Source organism: Podarcis cretensis (genome assembly GCF_951804945.1).
Source record: "Podarcis cretensis genome assembly, chromosome: 12".
NCBI classification, from domain to species: domain Eukaryota; kingdom Metazoa; phylum Chordata; class Lepidosauria; order Squamata; family Lacertidae; genus Podarcis; species Podarcis cretensis.
In genome coordinates, this window is record NC_137181.1 from 23,023,915 (window position 1) to 23,042,956 (window position 19,042).

Below are 19,042 nucleotides of genomic sequence, written 5' to 3' on the forward strand. Positions count from 1 at the left end.
GCTTGCAACCTGAAGCACCATATCTGTGCAGGTGCGTGGCACGATTTGGCGCTTGTGCGCATGCGTGAAGCACAATTTAGCGCTTCTGCGCATGCGCGAGCAGCGAAACCCAGAAGTAACTCTTTCTGGTACTTCCAGGCCGCTGCGGGACACAACCTGAAAAAACGTAACATGAGGCATGACTGTATATGCTCAAACCTTGCCCCAGTGAGCAACCTGGCTGCTGAATTCTGAACTATCTTCAGAGGCAGCTCCACATATAACATATTGCAGTAATATATAGCTGAGATGATAACTCACAGTGCTGCACCAGTCATCAACATGGTCATTTGTATTATTTTGCTTTTAATACAGCAGTGTATTAACATCACTCACACTTGATGATTTTAAATGGTGCTTACAGAATAGGACTGTGTGTCTTTGCTTGATGAGAAATCAATACTAACCAAACACAAAATGACTTAAGTACACAAATAAATAAGGTTTGAATAACACTACAGCAAGGATATGTTGAAGTTGATATACATTAGCATATGCTGTGTGCTATTAAAATGAAACTTGTATCTGGCTGTGTAATTGACTTTACCTTGAAAAGCAAGGCCCTATGGTAGAAGGTGCCTTTGTTGATCTTCCCAATAGGCACGACATTGCATTTCAGTTCATATTCAATTTCACTTATATGAAGCTCCCAGCTGAATTCATGCAATTTGTCAGTTTCGATTGGACCACCCATCTTTTCTGCAACAAACCTGTTTTAAAATCCAATAGTGACTTAAATTAACAATTGTCATAATATTTAATCAGGTTTAATACTAGCACTGTTTCTACAAAAGATCACTTTAAACCTTAAGTGGTGTTTAAATATGTTATATTTCATTATCCATCTCAATAACTTTCAAAGATGTACACATTCCCCTTCCAGTTCTTATCTGCTTTGCTGACTCTACGTGATCTCTCAAGGCTTGTGAGTAGGAGCTGATCTTTTTTCCTACAGCGCTTAGATCCTTTTAAATAATAAAAAATAAGTATGAGGAAGAAAAAATCATCTACAGTACAGATATAAATAAGGGTATCTGTTCCCATATTAACCAGTTAGCTACCTCAGAACCTCTGGGAAGGTTCTTGCTCCACAAGCTGTCACAACTGGAGATTAAGCTGGCACTACAAGGAGTTCAGTCTTTCATGAGGTGATGCGTCGGTGTTGAAACTCCCTCAGCTGTGTCAATTTTGGGCTGTGTCAATTTCCAGGAAAACCATAAAAATACATTTGTATTTTCAACCTTTAAAACCCTTCCTGAATGTTGGAACTTTTTTTTTTAAGCACCTTTGTATCGTTTAGGCTTTAAAAGACTATTCCTTTTATTATTTGTCAGTCCTATTTTACCTTTCAATTACATGAAATTGAAAGCTGTCTTAAGTCTGTTCTGCAAAGAATGTGTGACCAAAAGGACTCACAATCCTGAGTAAACAGAGACAAACTCTCTGAAGGGTTGATAAAGGAAAGCAGGTCAAAATGGGGACTATATTCAGTAGATTTCTAAATCAATCCTTTAAAATATTTACTTTGAATTCACAGAAAAGACATTGTCCTGGTACTCACTGCGCAAGGGCTACAACCTGTTCTTTCGTGGTTGGTAGTGGGAGAATTGTTTTGGAAACCTCAGTAATGTAATCCACCAAGATGGAATCAACAGGGGGATACCATAAGGCCTTTAGAGGAACTTCTTCGACTATTTTAGGCATCACTGGCTCCGGTTCTTCTTCTTTGGGTTTTTCTTCTTCCTTTTTCCCTTTCCCTTTTCTTTTGCAAAAAGCACAGGGGTATTAGGAATGCTTCCCACATGCTCTGATTTAAGTTAAAGTAAACAGGTATGTCAGCTTAAAGAAAGATATATTCTCTCTCTACCCAAGGTGCTTTAATCACCATTAGATTAGAATTCCCTGTCTCTTTTCAATGACACAACACCTAGCCTTATATTCAAAAGGCCCCCGGGACGCAGGTGGCGCTGTGGTCTAAACCACAGAGCCTAGGGCTTGCCGATCAGAAGGTAGGCGGTTCGAATCCCCACAACGGGGTGAGCTCCCATTGTTCGGTCCCAGCTCCTGCCAACCTAGCAGTTCGAAAGCACGTCAAAGTGCAAGTAGATAAATAGGTACCACTCCAGCGGGAAGGTAAAAGGCCTTTCCGTGCGCTGCTGTGGTTCGCCAGAAGCGGCTTAGTCATGCTGGCCACATGACCCGGAAGCTGTATGCTGGCTCCCTCAGCCAATAAAGCGAGATGAGCGCCGCAACCCCAGAGTCGGCCACAACTGGACCTAACAGTCAGGGGTACCTTTACCTTTACAAAGGCCCCCCCCCTTTTCTGGAAAGGCATTCCACCACCACCACCACTGCAAAACGGCTAAGATCCTATGTTATTTCCTTGATTGGCCTTTTCCCATATGAACCTGTCTACTTTCTAAGTATAGATAGAGCCCTATTTTGCATCCTACTACTGATAGTACTAGGATGGCACTAGCACAGGGCAGCATCATGTCACCAGAGACACCAAGACTGTGGAAATCCTTGTCACCTGAGGTTTGCATTACCTCCACAAAACAGGCTTTCCAGCATGCAGTTGCTGTTCGTATGTGATTAGATGCTAGGAGGATATCTTTATTATATATTATCCTTCCTTTCTCACATTTGTGAGTTCAGAAGAGTGCCTTCCCTTTGCAGCTTAAAAGTGAAGCTGAGATCAGCTAGTGTTAGCCTTTTTGTTTAAATAATCCAGGATGCTTTAAGGCAGACTTAAGACAATATTTTATTTCATCAGAGCTCTGGCCTTGATAGTTTATTTTTACTTGCTACTGTCTTTTTATATTTGATGGGCTGCTGTATTCAGTTTATTAATTTAATTTTACTGCTATGTATTTTTATGGGTTTTAAACAATTTGTTAGGTGCTTTGAAGGCCTATGGGCAGAAAAGGCATCTGTTAAAAATTAAAGAATTAAAGAGTCTGTTTGCAGAAACTAGCAAACATGAACCCACCAAATATGCAAGTAGTCCCAAGCCATCTTTAGAACAAGATGCGGAAAGATCTCTGTTAGCTGGGTGATAGGCAGATAGAGCCACTAACTGCAGTTCCTGGGATTAAAGGGACCTGGAAAAACTGCAACCAAATTAACAAAAATTGCTGCCAGCTGTTTCCATTTATCCTATGAGTCACATGTTTGTTATTCTGTGTGATCATGAGCACAAGTGTGGCCAGGTATGGTTTTAACCATCTGCATATATTGTTGACAGACGAGTGGAAAATGTGGGACCTCAATAATCGGGAGAAATACTGTGTGAATTACTCCTGTGATAGCTGTATTATCGGTATCATAATTCAAGACAGCTGTTACACACTCTGTTCAGCCACTTTCATAAATTTCCAAAAGATCACACTGGGGACAAAATGTGTGCATCATGTCCATTGTGGAAGCAGCCTTCACATCTGACCCAGAATTTGACCAAAATTCATTTGTGATAGATACCCTGCCTGTTGGGAAATGCTAACATTTTGGAAATCCCAGAATATGAGGCTTTAACTGGTGAAGTCAGCTGCATAAGCGTACTTTAAAGGAGCTGAATTGGGTCCTGTATAGACACTGATGTTTTAAAAACAATACTTCCATGAATCCAAAGGCTTTCCTTTTAAAAAGCAGGAAACTTAAAAGGAAGCAAAAAACCCAAAGCAACCTAAAATAAAAAGAAATCAAACAGCAGTGGAACAACAACAAAATAATCAATAAAGCTGTTTTGCTGGATTGACACAAAGAAAGCTACTCTAAAGCCACCAAACACAAACATAGATCTGTTTCTCTGCACAGCCTGCATTCATCCTTCCTCCTAGATTTATGCTGCAACCCTAGACACGGTTACCTGATAGCAAGTCTCATTGACATTTTATTAACTTACTTCTCTGAGTGGTCATCAATAGGATTGCACTGTTAGTGTCTGAATCTTGCTAGTGAGCTTGGGGAGGATTACCTACTTCTAGCCAAAATAAGGACTTAGTCCTATATAAACTTTGGGAATGCTCTGCTTTCTATGCAACTGTGATCCCCAGTAAAGGATACATCATGACCTTAAGTGCTAGGGACATAGACATCAAAGGCTTTTTATACAGTGCTGTTAGCCCACCCTGCCAATCTAACATCTGCTAAAATAAACCAATATGGTATCTTAGAATAAAAACAAAATTAGTACATATAGAATATGTATTTGGAAGAATCTGAAAGAACTGCCTGGATTTCTGAGTGGTTGTAGAAACTTGTTTTTATTATGTGTAATCATATATTTTACCCGTGCTTATCCCTTGGCTCCATTTCTCTCCCCTTCCCTTTGTCTTTTTTTTAGATTGGAAGCCCCTTGGGGTATAATCTTTATAAAGCACCATGTATATGAATGGTGCTATAGGATAACTAAATAGTAGTAGTAGTAACAACAACAACAACAACAACAACAACAACAACAACAACAACAATAATAATTATAGTCTCAAGCTTCTACACTTAATAAGAATAAGAAACTCTTAAGAATAAAAGTACCTCGATCCTTTCTCTCTACCACTTCCTTTACTGACTGAAGAAGACCGTCCTGGAGATTCTGGCTTCTCCTTCTCCTCGACTGAGCTATAGAAATTACAAAGTAATTTCCCATTTCTCCTTGACTTCTACAAGGCATAGGCATTCTTAGGGTGTTGTGCACACATTGCATAGAGGGCAGTGGCAGTGATGTTAAAAACCTCTAGGTTATCCTCAGACAAAGCCAAAGGCAAAATAAAAAGTATATGGTTCACTGTGGAACACTAACACTAATACTAACAAAGAGACTGAAAATGGAGAGTAGCGCCCACTGGTGGAGGAAGAGGGGGTGGGGGAGTGCACCACCACCCGCAGCGCGATCCTGGTGGGGTGCCATCGCAGCTGCCCCCTGCCTGCGCTGGGCGCCATGCCCCCACAGGCAGTGCACCACTCTCCAGGACGCGCACCACAGCCCATGCCTGCTCACCGGGGGCAGTCCGCCCCCCCCCCCCCCGTGCCGGAGCATGAAGCTCTGCCATTGGTAGCACCTTCATAAGGAATGCATTCAAGGTGGCCAGCTGCTAGTAAATTAGCATGCTGGTTAATAAAATGCTTCTTCCCTGTATTTAACCTTATCCCCCCCCCCTTTCTTAAATACCAAGCAAGCAAGCAAGCAAGCAAGCAAGCAAATAAACAAAAACAGAAAAAGCATTAACTTATTACCAATTACAATAGCAGAATAAATACTTATTTACAATGAACTGGATCCAGACTAATTTAGTTGCACTTAGTTCCTACTGAAATCAATATAAAAAGTTATTAATGATGAACAAGTTCATTGATTTAAACGGGAACTATTACATTGATTTCTGTGCAAAACAGTGCAACATTATACATGTCTGCTCAGTAGTAAACTCCACTAAGTTCAATGGGATTTATTTCCAGGTAAGAGAGTATGGAACCTGTGGCCCTTCTAGGGTTGCTGACCTACAACTTCCATCATCCCTAACCGTTGACCATGCTTGCTAGGGCTGATGGGAGTCCATTGTTATCTAGAAAGCCACAGATCTGCCACCCCTGTTGTATAGGATTGTGACCTTAGATTGGATCCAACCCTATTAATTCACTGGACATTTTAAATCAAATATAAAAATTAGAAGACTGGCTTTTTACACCCGGAGAGAAGCATATAGTCAGTAGCAATCAAAACCAGATGTTACTGGCAATAAGGAACAGAGATAAAGTTTTTCATACTTGAATGCAGATCTGCATTGGGGGAAATATACATGACTGTTGATGGCATTGTTATTTCACACTTCTTTCATTATAATGTATATTATTGTATATAAATCATGTTGTGCAGTTGTCTTAAGCGATTACATTAGATGTGGGAAATCAGAAGGACTATATCTGCGGAATCAAGAATTCATGAAGGGAACCACAGGGATTGTGAAATATTTATTGGGGGGTTGGATGTCATATATATTTTGTCCTTATTACATTTGGGTTGGTAGATCTCGCTTATACTGTTGCATGCAATTTATAAGGGTTTCCTCTGCTTAGCACAGATTTTGGATAAATGGTGTTTAAATGTTGTATGATTAGTTTCAGTCCTTTAAAACTGCAGACTGCCCTGCATGCCTTGGCAGGAAGGTGGTATATAAATGCAATGAATGAATGAATTGAATGAATTTTCAAATTTTACTTCCTTGTTCTGGTTTCAAATGCTGACCAGGGAGATGCATATTTGGTTGGTCTAAACATACTCATTTTCACCTAATTCAGAACAGTTTTCATCAAGTTTAGAATTACACCCAGAGGGAAACTGTGATTCCAAAGCTCAAATACATACCTAGCTCTTTCTCTACTAATTTTTCTGTTAGTACTACTGCTGGAGGTTGTAACTCGGCTGCTAAGAAAATCTTGTGGTGATTTTTCATCTGTTGCAACAGGAGGAGCTGTGAGTTCACTGGAACAATAAAGGATGCTATGCTGTTGCTGCACACCATAATATCAGACAAATAAGTATTTTGCCTACATAACAGAATAAAATATAATCTGTACAAAAAAGTAGAAGTATGTATCACACGGGGAGCGAAGGAGCATGCCTGAAGACAGGGATGCCTACCCTTTTTCAATCAATGGGCCACACTCCTGCTGTAGATATGGCCAAAATGGCCAACAGCCACTCCTTTACACAGATGTGCATGTGCACACAAACCCTCGCCACATTTACAGCACATGTACAGACCACACACACATCGCAGGCAAGTATGCACACTACATTTAGACGGCCCCTTCAAAGGTGCCAATTCAAAGGAGCCCAGATCCTTTCAGCCTCCCCCAAAATATTTTGGGGAGCCCTGCCCAAAAAATTGGCTATGCTGATCCTCCCCAGCCTGCTCCATCACCGTCATGTGAGAGCACATGTAAGACGCCTCCCTCTGTCCCAGGGCACCCTGCTTCTTCCCCACCCCTCTGCGTCCTCAGCCTAGAGCTAACACCCCACGAGTCCCCACCATGGAGGGGACTTAGCTGCTGGCATCTGGACAGGGAGAGGAGATGTAACTGGTCATGAAAAATGAAGAAGTATTCCTTCCTGGGCTCTAAGCCCTATTTGCAACAGTTGGTATTACAAGAAGGCCCCTGAGCACAGGAAAGAGGGAGTGGTGCTGTGACAGAAGGAGAAGAAGCCTCTTTCAAAGTAAATCAAGTTAGAGGCACCCAATTTTTGGGTTGCTGAACAAATGCGGGGGTGTCACCTGGGGACCCCTCAAGAGAAGAGATTTTTTGTTTTGTTTTTAAAAGCAAAATTATTGGGGGTTACAAAAATACTCTTGGCAGTCAGCTCCAGCACACAGGCTAGCCAACCTCTATCCTAAGAATAGGTGGTGTGTCAGCAGGAAAAAGCCTGTTGAAGTACATGGGACTGGACTGAGGATGTGCGTAACCTTCAAAGAGGGATGCAACTAGAGGCATTCCTTTCTTGTCATGGTCTTTTAGACAGTACCCCTGCCATTCTATTCACTTTTTTCCTTTTTGGGTTGTGTGTTTTCTTTCTTATCTTTTCCACTTCTATGTATTCCTGTTCCTATTTTCAGTCTTTCCGTGGACATTTTCTTTTGTTTGCAAGATAGCTTCAACTTAAACTGCAGGTGTTGAGAAAGTTGCTTAAAAAAAACCCCAATGCACAACAATGCTTTGACTAAAATGTGATGTGACAGCTTCCTAAATTCCTAGCATAATTAAAAGTGATAAAACCAAAATTATCCACAAACTGTAGATAGTTGGTAGCCTTCTGTGAGTGCAAAGGCTCTTGATTCAGATAGGTTTGCTAATGGAAGAGGAAGGAAGGGGATGTTTGCTGATTTCCCCTCCCTACAACTGCGCCCCCCCCCCCCCCCGTGAACATCTCCCAGAAATCTTTTTTGCAGGGTCCTCAATCTCATGTAACATGCAATACAGGTCAGAGTAGTGTTTAACAGACTCACAGTTCTGGTGTTTTAGAATTTACTAAGATTATAGCACGGCGATCATTAAGCTGCTGAGCACTGAGTTCCTCCAGTGACAGTAGTTTTACACCCGGTTTTACCTATGTAGGAAGATTAGAATGAAGCACAAGATGTAAGTCAACAAAGGTTTCAAGGAAACTCGACTGTCTCTAGGTGAGCCACCAAAACGGTTAATCTTGCCCAGCTGCTCAGAGCAGCAGAGGATTGGCTTGGGAGTGTGCGGACAGATGGGCTCCTAGCCACTCCAAGCCAAAGGGGGCCAACCTAAAAACCCCTAGGTACAACCCTGACTGGAGCAGGCATAGCAGACTTTAGGGTTTGTAAGCTCTAATTTATATTTTAATAGAATCCTAAGGTCCACCAAGGTCAGAGCTAGAATGAGTATCAGTCCTGAAGTGGGTTTTTCTCAGCATACTGCCATAAATGGCTGCCAACCAAGACTGACTGCCTCATGCATCCCCTCCCTACACCTTGTGCTGTCATTTGAGCTGCAATTGGCTGCAATTGAAGCTGGGTAGTTGTCATTTTTTATGCCTCACTGCATTGCAACTTGCCAGCCCATCTGCTAATGAAAGTTGTTGGGTTGTTTCATGTATGTGAAGTCTTAGCTTGCAAAAGATTTGGGGCATTATTGATACACAGGGTTTATAAATAGAGCAAGAAGATGGGCAATTGCCCTCTGAAGATTTTAACATACTTAAAGTAAACTTACCTGTCCAAAGTCATAGAACCCATCTGTTATTATGTTGCTGGATGTTAAAAAACCCATTTGGCTATATTTCTGTGGAAGGTTGTGATCAAGTATTTTATCCAAAGCTGCATCACTGAAGTTGTTTTTGCGCCCAATGGACAGGTTAATTTCTTCAAGGATATCTAAAGCACTGTTCCAGAAACACAAGTACACAATAAAAAGGGTTCTTTGTACTCTAACCCATTAAAAAAAAATCTTATTCTACTATGATATAATGCCTATTAATATCTGATCTGATCTAGTCTGATCTGTTATGGCAAAGAGACTCATTCTGCAATTAGTTATGTCTGTTTTAGTTCTCTGTATAGTAGAACTAAGCCTTTTCTAGTTCTCTGTATAGTAAGACCACTGTATAACAGTCACAGTGGTGCTAAACTGTGCCTGAATAAGCTGTGAAATCATTTATCTCAATCAGAATTTAAGAAATTAAAAATACATCTCTATGTACAATAGTGAAATTCTCAGAGCAGGGATCCTTATGTAGTCAAAACAGCATTACCTGTACACATGGAGGTGGTTATCAGGAGGCTTGCAAAACTGCCAAGGTTTGTAGAAGTAAAAAAAGAATTCAGGAGAAAAAAACTTCTGTGGGTGTGAAAGAGGGGGGATATGCAGGCAGAATGAAAAACCATTAAGACTGAGCATGTTCAGGCACATAATGCTGGTTGTTGGTAGGAGGGAAATGTAAACTAAGGGAAGAGAGAATGTAATGGAGTATCCTGAAGAAGGGCATGGCCAGCTGACTAGAACCCTGAACAGGAGCATTACACACACTTGTAAATTCTTGATTACAAGTTTTGCAGTCACCATTAACAGTCACTCTGGGATTCCTACTACTCACCCTAGCCTGGTCATTGCAGCAGCGGTTGGATCATCAGCTGCACAAACCATAACAGCCCAACAGGCATTTCTTCGGACTTCATCATGTTTAGAATATAGGAGCTTAATAAGAGGGTCAAGCCCTCCTGAATTCCGTAACTAAAAAAGAAAAAAAGATATATTGCTTGCTTGCTTGTCAAAGGATACATTCAGTAGGAATATTGTCAGCACTTGGCAACACTCTAGGCTGAAAAATGAAGGTTATGTCTGCACTGTGTTTGCTTCTCAGAACAAACTGAAGCAGAATAAATCCACCACCAGTAGTGTATTAATTGTGTCAAGAGCATGCTGAAGAATACAATTGCAATAAAACACCAGTACCTGGTGAGGCTCCATTGATATCCCTCAAATGAAGAAACCAGAGATTGAACATGGGATCTTCTGTATACAAAGCATATGCTTCAATATGAAGCTATTATCCCACCTCTAGTTTGCTTCATTCATACCCCACCCCCAAACTTGCATAGTTCACCATGGTAAAATTTCCCTGCACAAATTTTATATACTGTAACAAAGACAGCGCATACTTGGTTCCTAATTTTTATATAAGAACCACAAACTAGATCTTTTCTAGGAAGCATAATAAATGCACTGATTCAAGAAAGCCGCACAAAGCAAAAGAGTTCCCCTCATCACGATTTTCAAAGCAGATGCTGCATTGCATGTACCTCACCTCAGTCCTGGCATCAGCATCACAACCAACTGCAGCGACGGTAAGAGCTGCTCGGCTTTGCACTATGCTGTTGGTGGAATGCAGTGGTTCTACAATTGCCGTCATAATACCATGGCTCTGGATGCTGAGACGCAGAGGCTCCTGGGTGGCCAGGTTGGTGAGAACAGTAGCAGCACTTGCAACAACCCCATCTCTCTTAGAACTCAGAAGGTTGATCAGTGGCTCAATACCATCCGCTTCCGCCACTGCACTAGAACGGGATAAAAAGGGGACATCCCCAAAGCTATTTTAATTTTTAAGATGAGGAAAGAAAGCATCCTTAACGTATCCCTTTATAAACCGTATCAATTGCTTATGCCAACATTAAAAAACCAGTGCAGATGCTCATGTGTATTGAGGCCGAAACATTTACAGCACATACACACGTTTACTTAGATGTCCAATCGAGCTCAAGTAAGTGTGCACAGGATGTGCCTTTTCCATTTCTAATCCTACCCTTTCTTCAGCCTGAACTTACCTATCAGTAGTGCAATCTAAGCAGAGGAATTCTTTTTGCATGCATGCATATTATTATTTTTGTAAAGAACATAAGCCATATGCCCAACTGAGTATCATTTCATAGTCATTTTATAGTAGGCTCATCTGTTTGTTAAACAAAACTTGGCAGAAGTGTTAGCACAGGAAATATACAGATGGAAATCTCAGTTGTCCATGTGCTCTGCTATTTATATCCTTGCTGTTAAGCACCAACCTCTACATGTTTACTCTGAATTAAGCCATAGAAAGTGTGCTTAGGACTACAGTCTTACAGGAGGGAAGGCCTGGTAATTTTTAGTCAGAGGTAAGGATCGCTGAGCACAATGGATTGGAGCGATAGGGCACAATTCTATACTAAGCTTAAGGGAGCAGTCCTATACTTCCTGGGTGGGTGGGTGGGTGGCTGAGCTGCCATAGGATGTTTCACTTTCTGTGGGTGAAGAGGGGAGGTTCACAGGCAGAGACCTCTGCAGTGCAACAGCTGTTACTCTATTGGCTGGTGGTGCTTCAGAGGCAGTAGGCCATAAACAGGGCATTCTGGGGATGGATCAGGGCAAGACTCATATGTACTGAATTCAAAGCTCCCTTGTTCCTCTGACATGGCCCTGAAAGGGGCAAAAAGCACACCAGCTCTGGATCTTATTTTCTCAATTGGGGGGAGGTATTAGAAGACCAAGTTGGTGTGTGTGGAAATTCCACCCTACAACTTCTGCCCTGGCCATTGTGAACCATCAGAGTTTAGGAAGTAGCAGTTTCTCCATTTTAGGTTTGCTCTGTTAATGAAATTTTAATCTTCATCCATCAAAGGAAAAAACAGTCACTGGTCCAAGGTAGCTATTAATATTCCCCCATTTCAAATCAAATAAATTTGTTAAATTTACTTCTAACACTTTTATCTGACTCTTAACTCAAAGGAGTTCAGAATTTGATTTCCAAGCTTAGAGAGTCAGGCCCGCTTAGCTTCAACAGCTGAATTACCCCACATGTCCTTCATTCAGACCAGTCCCTGAGAAACATGGTTCCAGCTAAAGAATCTCAAGCAGAAGAATGCACTGTGCATACAATATGGTATGTGAGAATCTCTCCCTCCTGTCAACAGAAATGCCTCAATTATGAACAATTTAATATCTGTGCATACTTTCATAAATGCTTTTGATGGCATGTAATAGTAACAACAACAACAACAACAACAACAACAACAACAACAACAACAACTTTATTATTTGTACCCTGCCCATCGGACTGGGTCACCCCAGCTACTCTAAAACATAATAAAACATCAAAAATTAAAAACTTACCTATACAGGGCTGCCTTCAGATGTCTTCTAAAGGTTGCATAATTACTTATCTCCTTGTAAACATTTAGAAAATTATTTCCCTTTCATATTAAGCTCAGTGATTAAGTTTTGATAGCTAGCATTTTTATTCTACTGTGTGATCATTTTATTCCAAGTTCATGATTAAATGCTTCATTTTACACCCTACAATAATTTATCTCCTGAATCACTGCCTACAGAATCCAAATGAATCTTGGGGGCAAGGATAAAATTTAACATGCTGCCACCATAATAGTAAGGTAAAGGTAAAGGTACCCCTGCCCGTACGGGCCAGTCTTGACAGACTCTGGGGTTGTGCGCCCATCTCACTCAAGAGGCCAGGGGCCAGCGCTGTCCGGAGACACTTCCGGGTCACGTGGCCAGCGTGACATTGCTGCTCTGGCGAGCCAGAGCCGCACACGGAAACGCCGTTTACCTTCCCGCTGGTAAGCGGTCCCTATTTATCTACTTGCACCCGGAGGTGCTTTCGAACTGCTAGGTTGGCAGGCGCTGGGACCGAGCAGCGGGAGCGCACCCCGCCGCAGGGATTCGAACTGCCGACCTTTCGATCGGCAAGTCCTAGGTGCTGAGGCTTTTACCCACAGCGCCACCTGCGTCCCATAATAGTATGAATCACTAAATACTAATATTTTATTCAGGGTATTCTGAAGGCCTAAGGCCAGGCTATAGAACAAAACATTTCTGGATTCTGGATCTGGTTAAAAGATCCTGATGTTTCTTCTATAAAGGTACAACTGTATACCTTAACTAGGGAATAAGTCCCACTGAACACAGTGGGGTTTACTTGCAAGTAAATGTGCATTGGACTGCAATGTTAAATATTAATCCAAGTAATTAGGCAGTCTATGGAAAGATGGATACAATCTGTTGGAAATTCCCGAAGGACCAACACAGGAAATAAATTAAATGGGATTTAGAAGCAAATACAGCATAAAAATAAAAGAAAGTGACAAAAAAGTGGCTTTAACCTTGTTCTATCTAGCACCACCCCCTTTCTGGATTGTAGGAAGAACAGGGATGAAAAATCTGTAGTCTAAGGTCCATTTCACAGTCAGTCTTAAGCTTTAGGCAAAACACCTGCCCTAGGGCATGGAAGTTTAAAAGAAGCAGAAAATAATGAAAAGTCTTCACAGATCCACACTTAACCCAACCAATGACAACAAATAAAAGACAAGTTCAGCTATACCTTAAATAAGAAAATACTTTCCTGAATGGAAGCGGAGAAGAATTTCCACTTATAATGTGGACTCATTAGAAGTCTGAGAGTCATAGTGACTTTAGAAGGCATGGTTCTGAAAAGAACAAGTAGTCCATCTCAGATGAATTTTGACTATGTTGGCCAGCAGAGGCTTTCTAGGATATGGATATTTCCCAGTTCTATGTGAAGATGGCAGGTGTTGAACCTAAGACCTTTTGCATCCAGAACATGTGCTCCACCACTCAATTACATCCTCTATTTTTAGGATGCCCATACTCATGCTGATGCAATGAGGACTCATATTTTAAAGATCCAAGGTCCTGATCCTGCATATTTGGAAATATGGATTAGGGTTAGGATATAAGACTGTTTCTTTTTCACAACTCTTTGGTAGTCCCACCTATAAGAATATGGTCCTATGGGAACATGAGATGTACCGTAGTTGGGTCAGAATAGTGGGATCTTCTAGAAGCTTGATGGGTCTTTTTCTTCTAGCTTTAATGAAAATTAAAATTTAGTCGTTTTGAACTTCCCAATCTTCAGAGTCCTACAAAATTAAAGGAGGGATTCTGTGCCCAGTGTTTTGAGCCAAAAGTATAACTTGGCATTCTTTTGTACAAAGACAATGAGCAAATATGTCCCACAGCATCTGGTATTTGGCTGCTGATGATTATGATTAACGCCTTATACCGCTTTTAAATGTGTTTGTGGGAGGGGAGGGGTGGGGTGTTATTGGTTTGTGGGTTTTTTGTTCTTGTTTTTATCGTGTATTGTTTGTTTTTATATTTTTATGTTGTGCACTGCCCTGAGATCTACAGATGAAGGGTGGTGTGCAAATATTACTACTACCAGTACTTCCAACTATATTACTTTGCTCTAACCATAGCAGATACCTACAACTCAGGATACCAAATTATGCATCTGATGAAGTGAAGTGTAATCCACAACAACTTATGCCATAATAAATGTATTCGTCTTTAGGGTGTCATCAGATTCTTCTTTATTGTTGCTGTGAGAGACTAACATAGCTCATCCCTCTGGGATATTGGCGTACGCATTGTGTTAAGTTCTGCAGGCTGTCACTAGGGGTCAGTGTTAAGTCACACATTACTACAACAGAGGCGAGCTAGTAGTTTATTCCAGACCTCAAGCACAGAAGGACAGTAAGTTTATGGGGAAAACATAACATTATATTAAAAAATCTCAAATTATCTTCTAAAAACAAGGTTCAGTAGAATATTCACAATTTAGATACCAACTCAACCAGAATGTTGTCTGCAGCAGCATTATCTCTGTTTTATCTGATTCAACAAACCATATGCCACTTGTAGTCCTACTTGTGGGGGAAGAGTTTAATATGCTGTTTGGTGGCTGCACTTGGCTGATGCTACTCATAAAGCATTTCCTGAAATCTCCAATGCTGTTTGAGGCATTTCTGATGAACGCAGAGTTTATATTTGCATTTTGGTACAAGGGGACAGCTTATGGCTGTGTGCTCAATAAATGCTGAAGGTCTGAAATGAAATTGATAGCCTGTAGCTAAGGCTGAAGGAGAAGAGTTTGTATTACACCATTGATACCATCCAGTCTAATGACTTGATGATTCTTACACCAACAATAATTTCTGCTATGTTCGATCTGTGATAAACTGCTCATATAAACAGATATATCCAGAATTGTCTTTACTAAGCTCTTGGCAAATTAAAGTCAGCTTTCTGTGACTTTTCCAGTAATGATTTCTGATATGAAGTTTGGAATTTTAAGCCTGGAAAAACTAGGCAGGCTCCCATAAATGAGTTATGTGTGCATACTGAACGTTGCACATGGTACAGCTTATCAATTTGTGTTTGCCACTGAGCATAGCAATACTAAATATTGTGAATACAAATACTTGGCACAACTTGGCACAACATATTGTTGCATGGAACCCCAATCTCCAAGCGGTGCGATATTCCACAGGTTTCAGGTGCTTATCTAGGATTTGTGTTTCCTTTTGAGATAAGGCACAGTTGCCATACGTCCAAAATTTCCTGGACATAGCCGGTATTCAGCCCTTGTAAACAGCGTCCAGGCGGAAATTGCTGAAATGTCTGCGAAAATCCAGGTGTATGTCGTAGTGTTGGTTTTGGTGATTGTCATTTAAAATAGCTCAAAAACCTCGGGTTCTTGCAATTTTGCCAAATTGTTTTTCTGGTATATGGTTTATTTACACAAAAGTACAACTTGAGGCTACGATGGAGAGATTCACAGCTTTAACACCCCCAAAGCATCTTGTTTCTCCCATAGCTGCAGCCTTGGATCCAGACATTGCTCTTTGACTCTGCAGCTTGCTGCTTTACTTCTAGGTCACATCACTCAAAACTGTCAACACTAAACTCTAGCTTCATCCTTCTAACTAACCATGAGTCCAGACTCTAAAATTAATTAACTGTATAAACCACTAGTTCCCATCCCTGTGTCAAAATTTATATTATAAGTCATAGTAAGCAGGAAATTGACTTTTTGCTTATGAAAACTGTTAAGCTCCATATCTAAAATTGATACAACTAACACAACTTAAGAACTAATTCAGGTCAGTTCATCCTTAATATTTATGTGACAGTCAGTGTTTTCTCAAATTATTTCAAAGAGAATTAAAACAAAAACAAAACCCTGACACAACAAACTAATGAAACAAAGTCATTTATTCTAGTATCCTCTGTGTAGTGAAGAGTGAACAGTGGTAACTTGTTACCAAGAATAATTAATATTTATGGCAGTAATTTAAATCCAGTATAATATTCGCCTAATCTTTGTTTTACAGAAGCTGTTTATGTTGGCAGGTTTTGGGAGCTTGTTAAAATATAAATAGCATTTAGAAGGCAACTACTTGCCTCATTTTACATTTAACAACTTGTATAATACATATATTGTGTATTAATAAATAACTTAACACATGGTTCATTCTCAATAAAAGTGGTACCAGTAGAACAGAATGACCAATAGATGGCAGTGATACTGTAAATTAATGTCCAGCCTATTAAATCAGTGGTTTGTTTTAATAGTGAACTGCTGGTACAGTTTTGATTATTTTATAACTGGATTGATGGGAAATCAACCAGCACACACAAGTTTACTGAGGAGATGCTCATGGACTTTGCAGCAGTAACATGAGTGCCTCCTTGGGGTCAGATTTTCAGTCAAGCTTTTATCTGAAACCGAGATGGAAAACATGAGCCTAGCTCATGTTTTTCTACAGCCTAGCTCACATTTACCTTTTCCTTTCTTGGCTTTCTGAAAATCCACCTTTCATTTTGGAGGCTGAAATTTCTTTGAAAATGTGGCTCTGGACATTCAGTCTTATGCTTTCCTTTGCTTATGCTTGCTTTAGCTAATACATAGCAAGCCATGATATGTTGCTATAACCAAAGGAGCAACCTATGGTAGGCAAGTAGGACTGTACAAGTCCTTTGCATCCTGTACCAAAAGCATTGTTTTATACACAAATCTGTGATACTTTAAACATGCTTGAAACAACAAATTAGGCATCCCTTAAAAACAACAACAACCTGACACAGATTAGTCAGGAGAGAATATAATCTTAGGATGAAGTGACTTCTCTCCCAAGAGACAAATGTTTAAACTTGAAAACATTTTACCATCATTAATACATGGCTGTTTCCCTCAGGACAGGCAAAGCCTGGTTAGAGAGAGATGTTGTTAGCACACACTGGCCTGGTTCACACGCAACACGTAAGTCAAGGTGTGTTTAGTTTAACCAACAAACCAAGATCTTAAGCCATTGTTTGTTGCTGGTTTATGAAACTTGGCTTGTTATAACTATGGCTTTTTATTACAGGCAAACCCAGCATGGTTTGTTTGCTCACCCTGCGTCAGATGCCTGCCAAACAATGGCAAAAAGGTACCAAAAAAGACCACTATTAAGGTGAAGCAGGTCTCTCTGCCACTTTGTCCAAAGAACCCGCTCCTAACTCTGCCTGGCAACAGGCTTCTTTCCCCATCCCACTTCTCCATTACACCCCATTCTTCACAAGGCAGACAGCTTCGTTTTGTAGCTGCTGTCCAATAGCAGAAAGTTTGAAATGACTACAACCCAGCACTCCCTACTAAATCTAAAGTGGGATGTAAGCAGCAAACTGAAATGATCAGTACATAATGATACTCTAGTCTACCCTATTAACTTGTAGCAACCACACACACACACACACAGAGAGAGAGAGAGAGAGAGAGAGAGAGAGAGAGAACAGTTGTTGGGGATAAAAGTAAGCATTCACATAGGTAAAACTAGGAAGGTTAAGAAAGTTCGAACTCCTTATGGCGTAGAAATCTAATTCTTGGAGGGGCACAAAAAACCTTTGCCCGCAATTTGCAACTCATGGCTGCCGGGTAATTAGCACCTCCTGTGCAAACACCTGATTTGCAATCCTCATTGTGCCCTGAAGCCTCAGTTCTGTTTTCACAAACCCAGGAACAATATTCCCTGACTTTGGTGGCCTGGAGTTGTTACTTGCATTCGGTATATGCTTATAGAGATGGGCTTGCCAGACTTCATAATAGGGGTTTTGAGATATTGCTTCCCATGTTATCCATTTTCTGGCATAATGCACAACCTAAATGATGGTTTGATCAACAGCAAAGACCCTACAGTATGGGCTGCAAATAGCTTTTAACACAGACTGCCTTCCTGACTGAGGAGCAATCACAAGATACCTAATACATGTAGTTGTTTGACTCTGAACAGATGGCCTCCCAGAGATTAAAGACTTAATTCTGGTCAGATGAGGAGGCTGTGGTGTGCATATATCTGTGGATCTCATCTCATGTACTCTCACATGAGAGGCACTCTCACACTGGTTTCAGAAATATATTATTTTTACTTGGCTCTCTGTGGAGATGCACCAGTGAAGCTACCACTATATTATCACCCAGTGCAAGGAGAAAATTAATGCCTTCAAGATGTTCAAGGATGTCACTACTCACCACCCAAGGTGATGCCTTTTTATGAAAAACTGGCAACCATCCTTTTCAATAGAAAACGTATGACTCCAGGCTACACTGTGAATAGTGGTATCAGTGTTCCCAACCAGTATCAGCTGAATAGACCCAAACCAACCAAAGAGTCTACATTTAAGCAAACCTCATCAGTCATGCTAGGAACACCTGGCCAGTAAAGGTGGATGCCTTCACCCTCTTCAGGAACAAGTGCCAACTCTGCCAAGGCCAATATTTTCAAGCACCCCCCACTTCCTTGGGCTGGCACAATCTCTTCAGGAATAATCTGTGCTTGCTTAGACCAGGGGTAGTTCCTGCATCCTCACCTCATCCTCATTTATAACATGTGCTGGCTGCTCTACAGCAGTGCTAAGTGGGCAGAAGCAGTTTGGAATGACCACCTGTAGGCATCAAGCAGCACAAGGTCATCCCAAAATCCTTCACCAACTCTTATGAGTCACTGATACCAATAACAGAAGTCCACCCCTCATGAGACCTCCACTCTCTTTGTGTACAAAGGCCACCAACACCCATCAAGGTAACAACAGTCCTCCAAAATTAAGGATTTACTGCTCCTCTTGTTTCCATCCAAGAGGAAGACCAGGTTGAGGA

The 19,042-nt window shown here is 40.9% G+C and overlaps 2 protein-coding genes across 12 annotated transcripts in view; one reads left to right on the forward strand and one right to left on the reverse strand.

Annotated features, from left to right (window-relative positions):
* Window positions 1–19,042, forward strand: part of PIP4K2A (phosphatidylinositol-5-phosphate 4-kinase type 2 alpha) — a 178,424-nt gene that overhangs the window by 30,873 nt on the left and 128,509 nt on the right. The gene's annotated exons all lie outside the window — the stretch shown is intronic.
* ARMC3 (armadillo repeat containing 3) overlaps window positions 1–19,042 on the reverse strand; it is a 57,379-nt gene that overhangs the window by 3,788 nt on the left and 34,549 nt on the right. For 8 of the 9 annotated variants that reach the window (XM_079947840.1, XM_079947841.1, XM_079947839.1 and 5 more), the window contains 8 exons: window positions 10,367–10,616; window positions 9,656–9,792; window positions 8,776–8,944; window positions 8,043–8,143; window positions 6,404–6,520; window positions 4,576–4,659; window positions 1,601–1,801; window positions 587–749 (listed from right to left, as the gene is read on the reverse strand). In XM_079947840.1, coding sequence (XP_079803966.1) covers window positions 587–749; window positions 1,601–1,801; window positions 4,576–4,659; window positions 6,404–6,520; window positions 8,043–8,143; window positions 8,776–8,944; window positions 9,656–9,792; window positions 10,367–10,616 — 1,222 coding nt within the window. The remainder of the gene's footprint in view (window positions 1–586; window positions 750–1,600; window positions 1,802–4,575; window positions 4,660–6,403; window positions 6,521–8,042; window positions 8,144–8,775; window positions 8,945–9,655; window positions 9,793–10,366; window positions 10,617–19,042) is intronic. The other variant, XM_079947842.1, reaches the window with a different exon arrangement.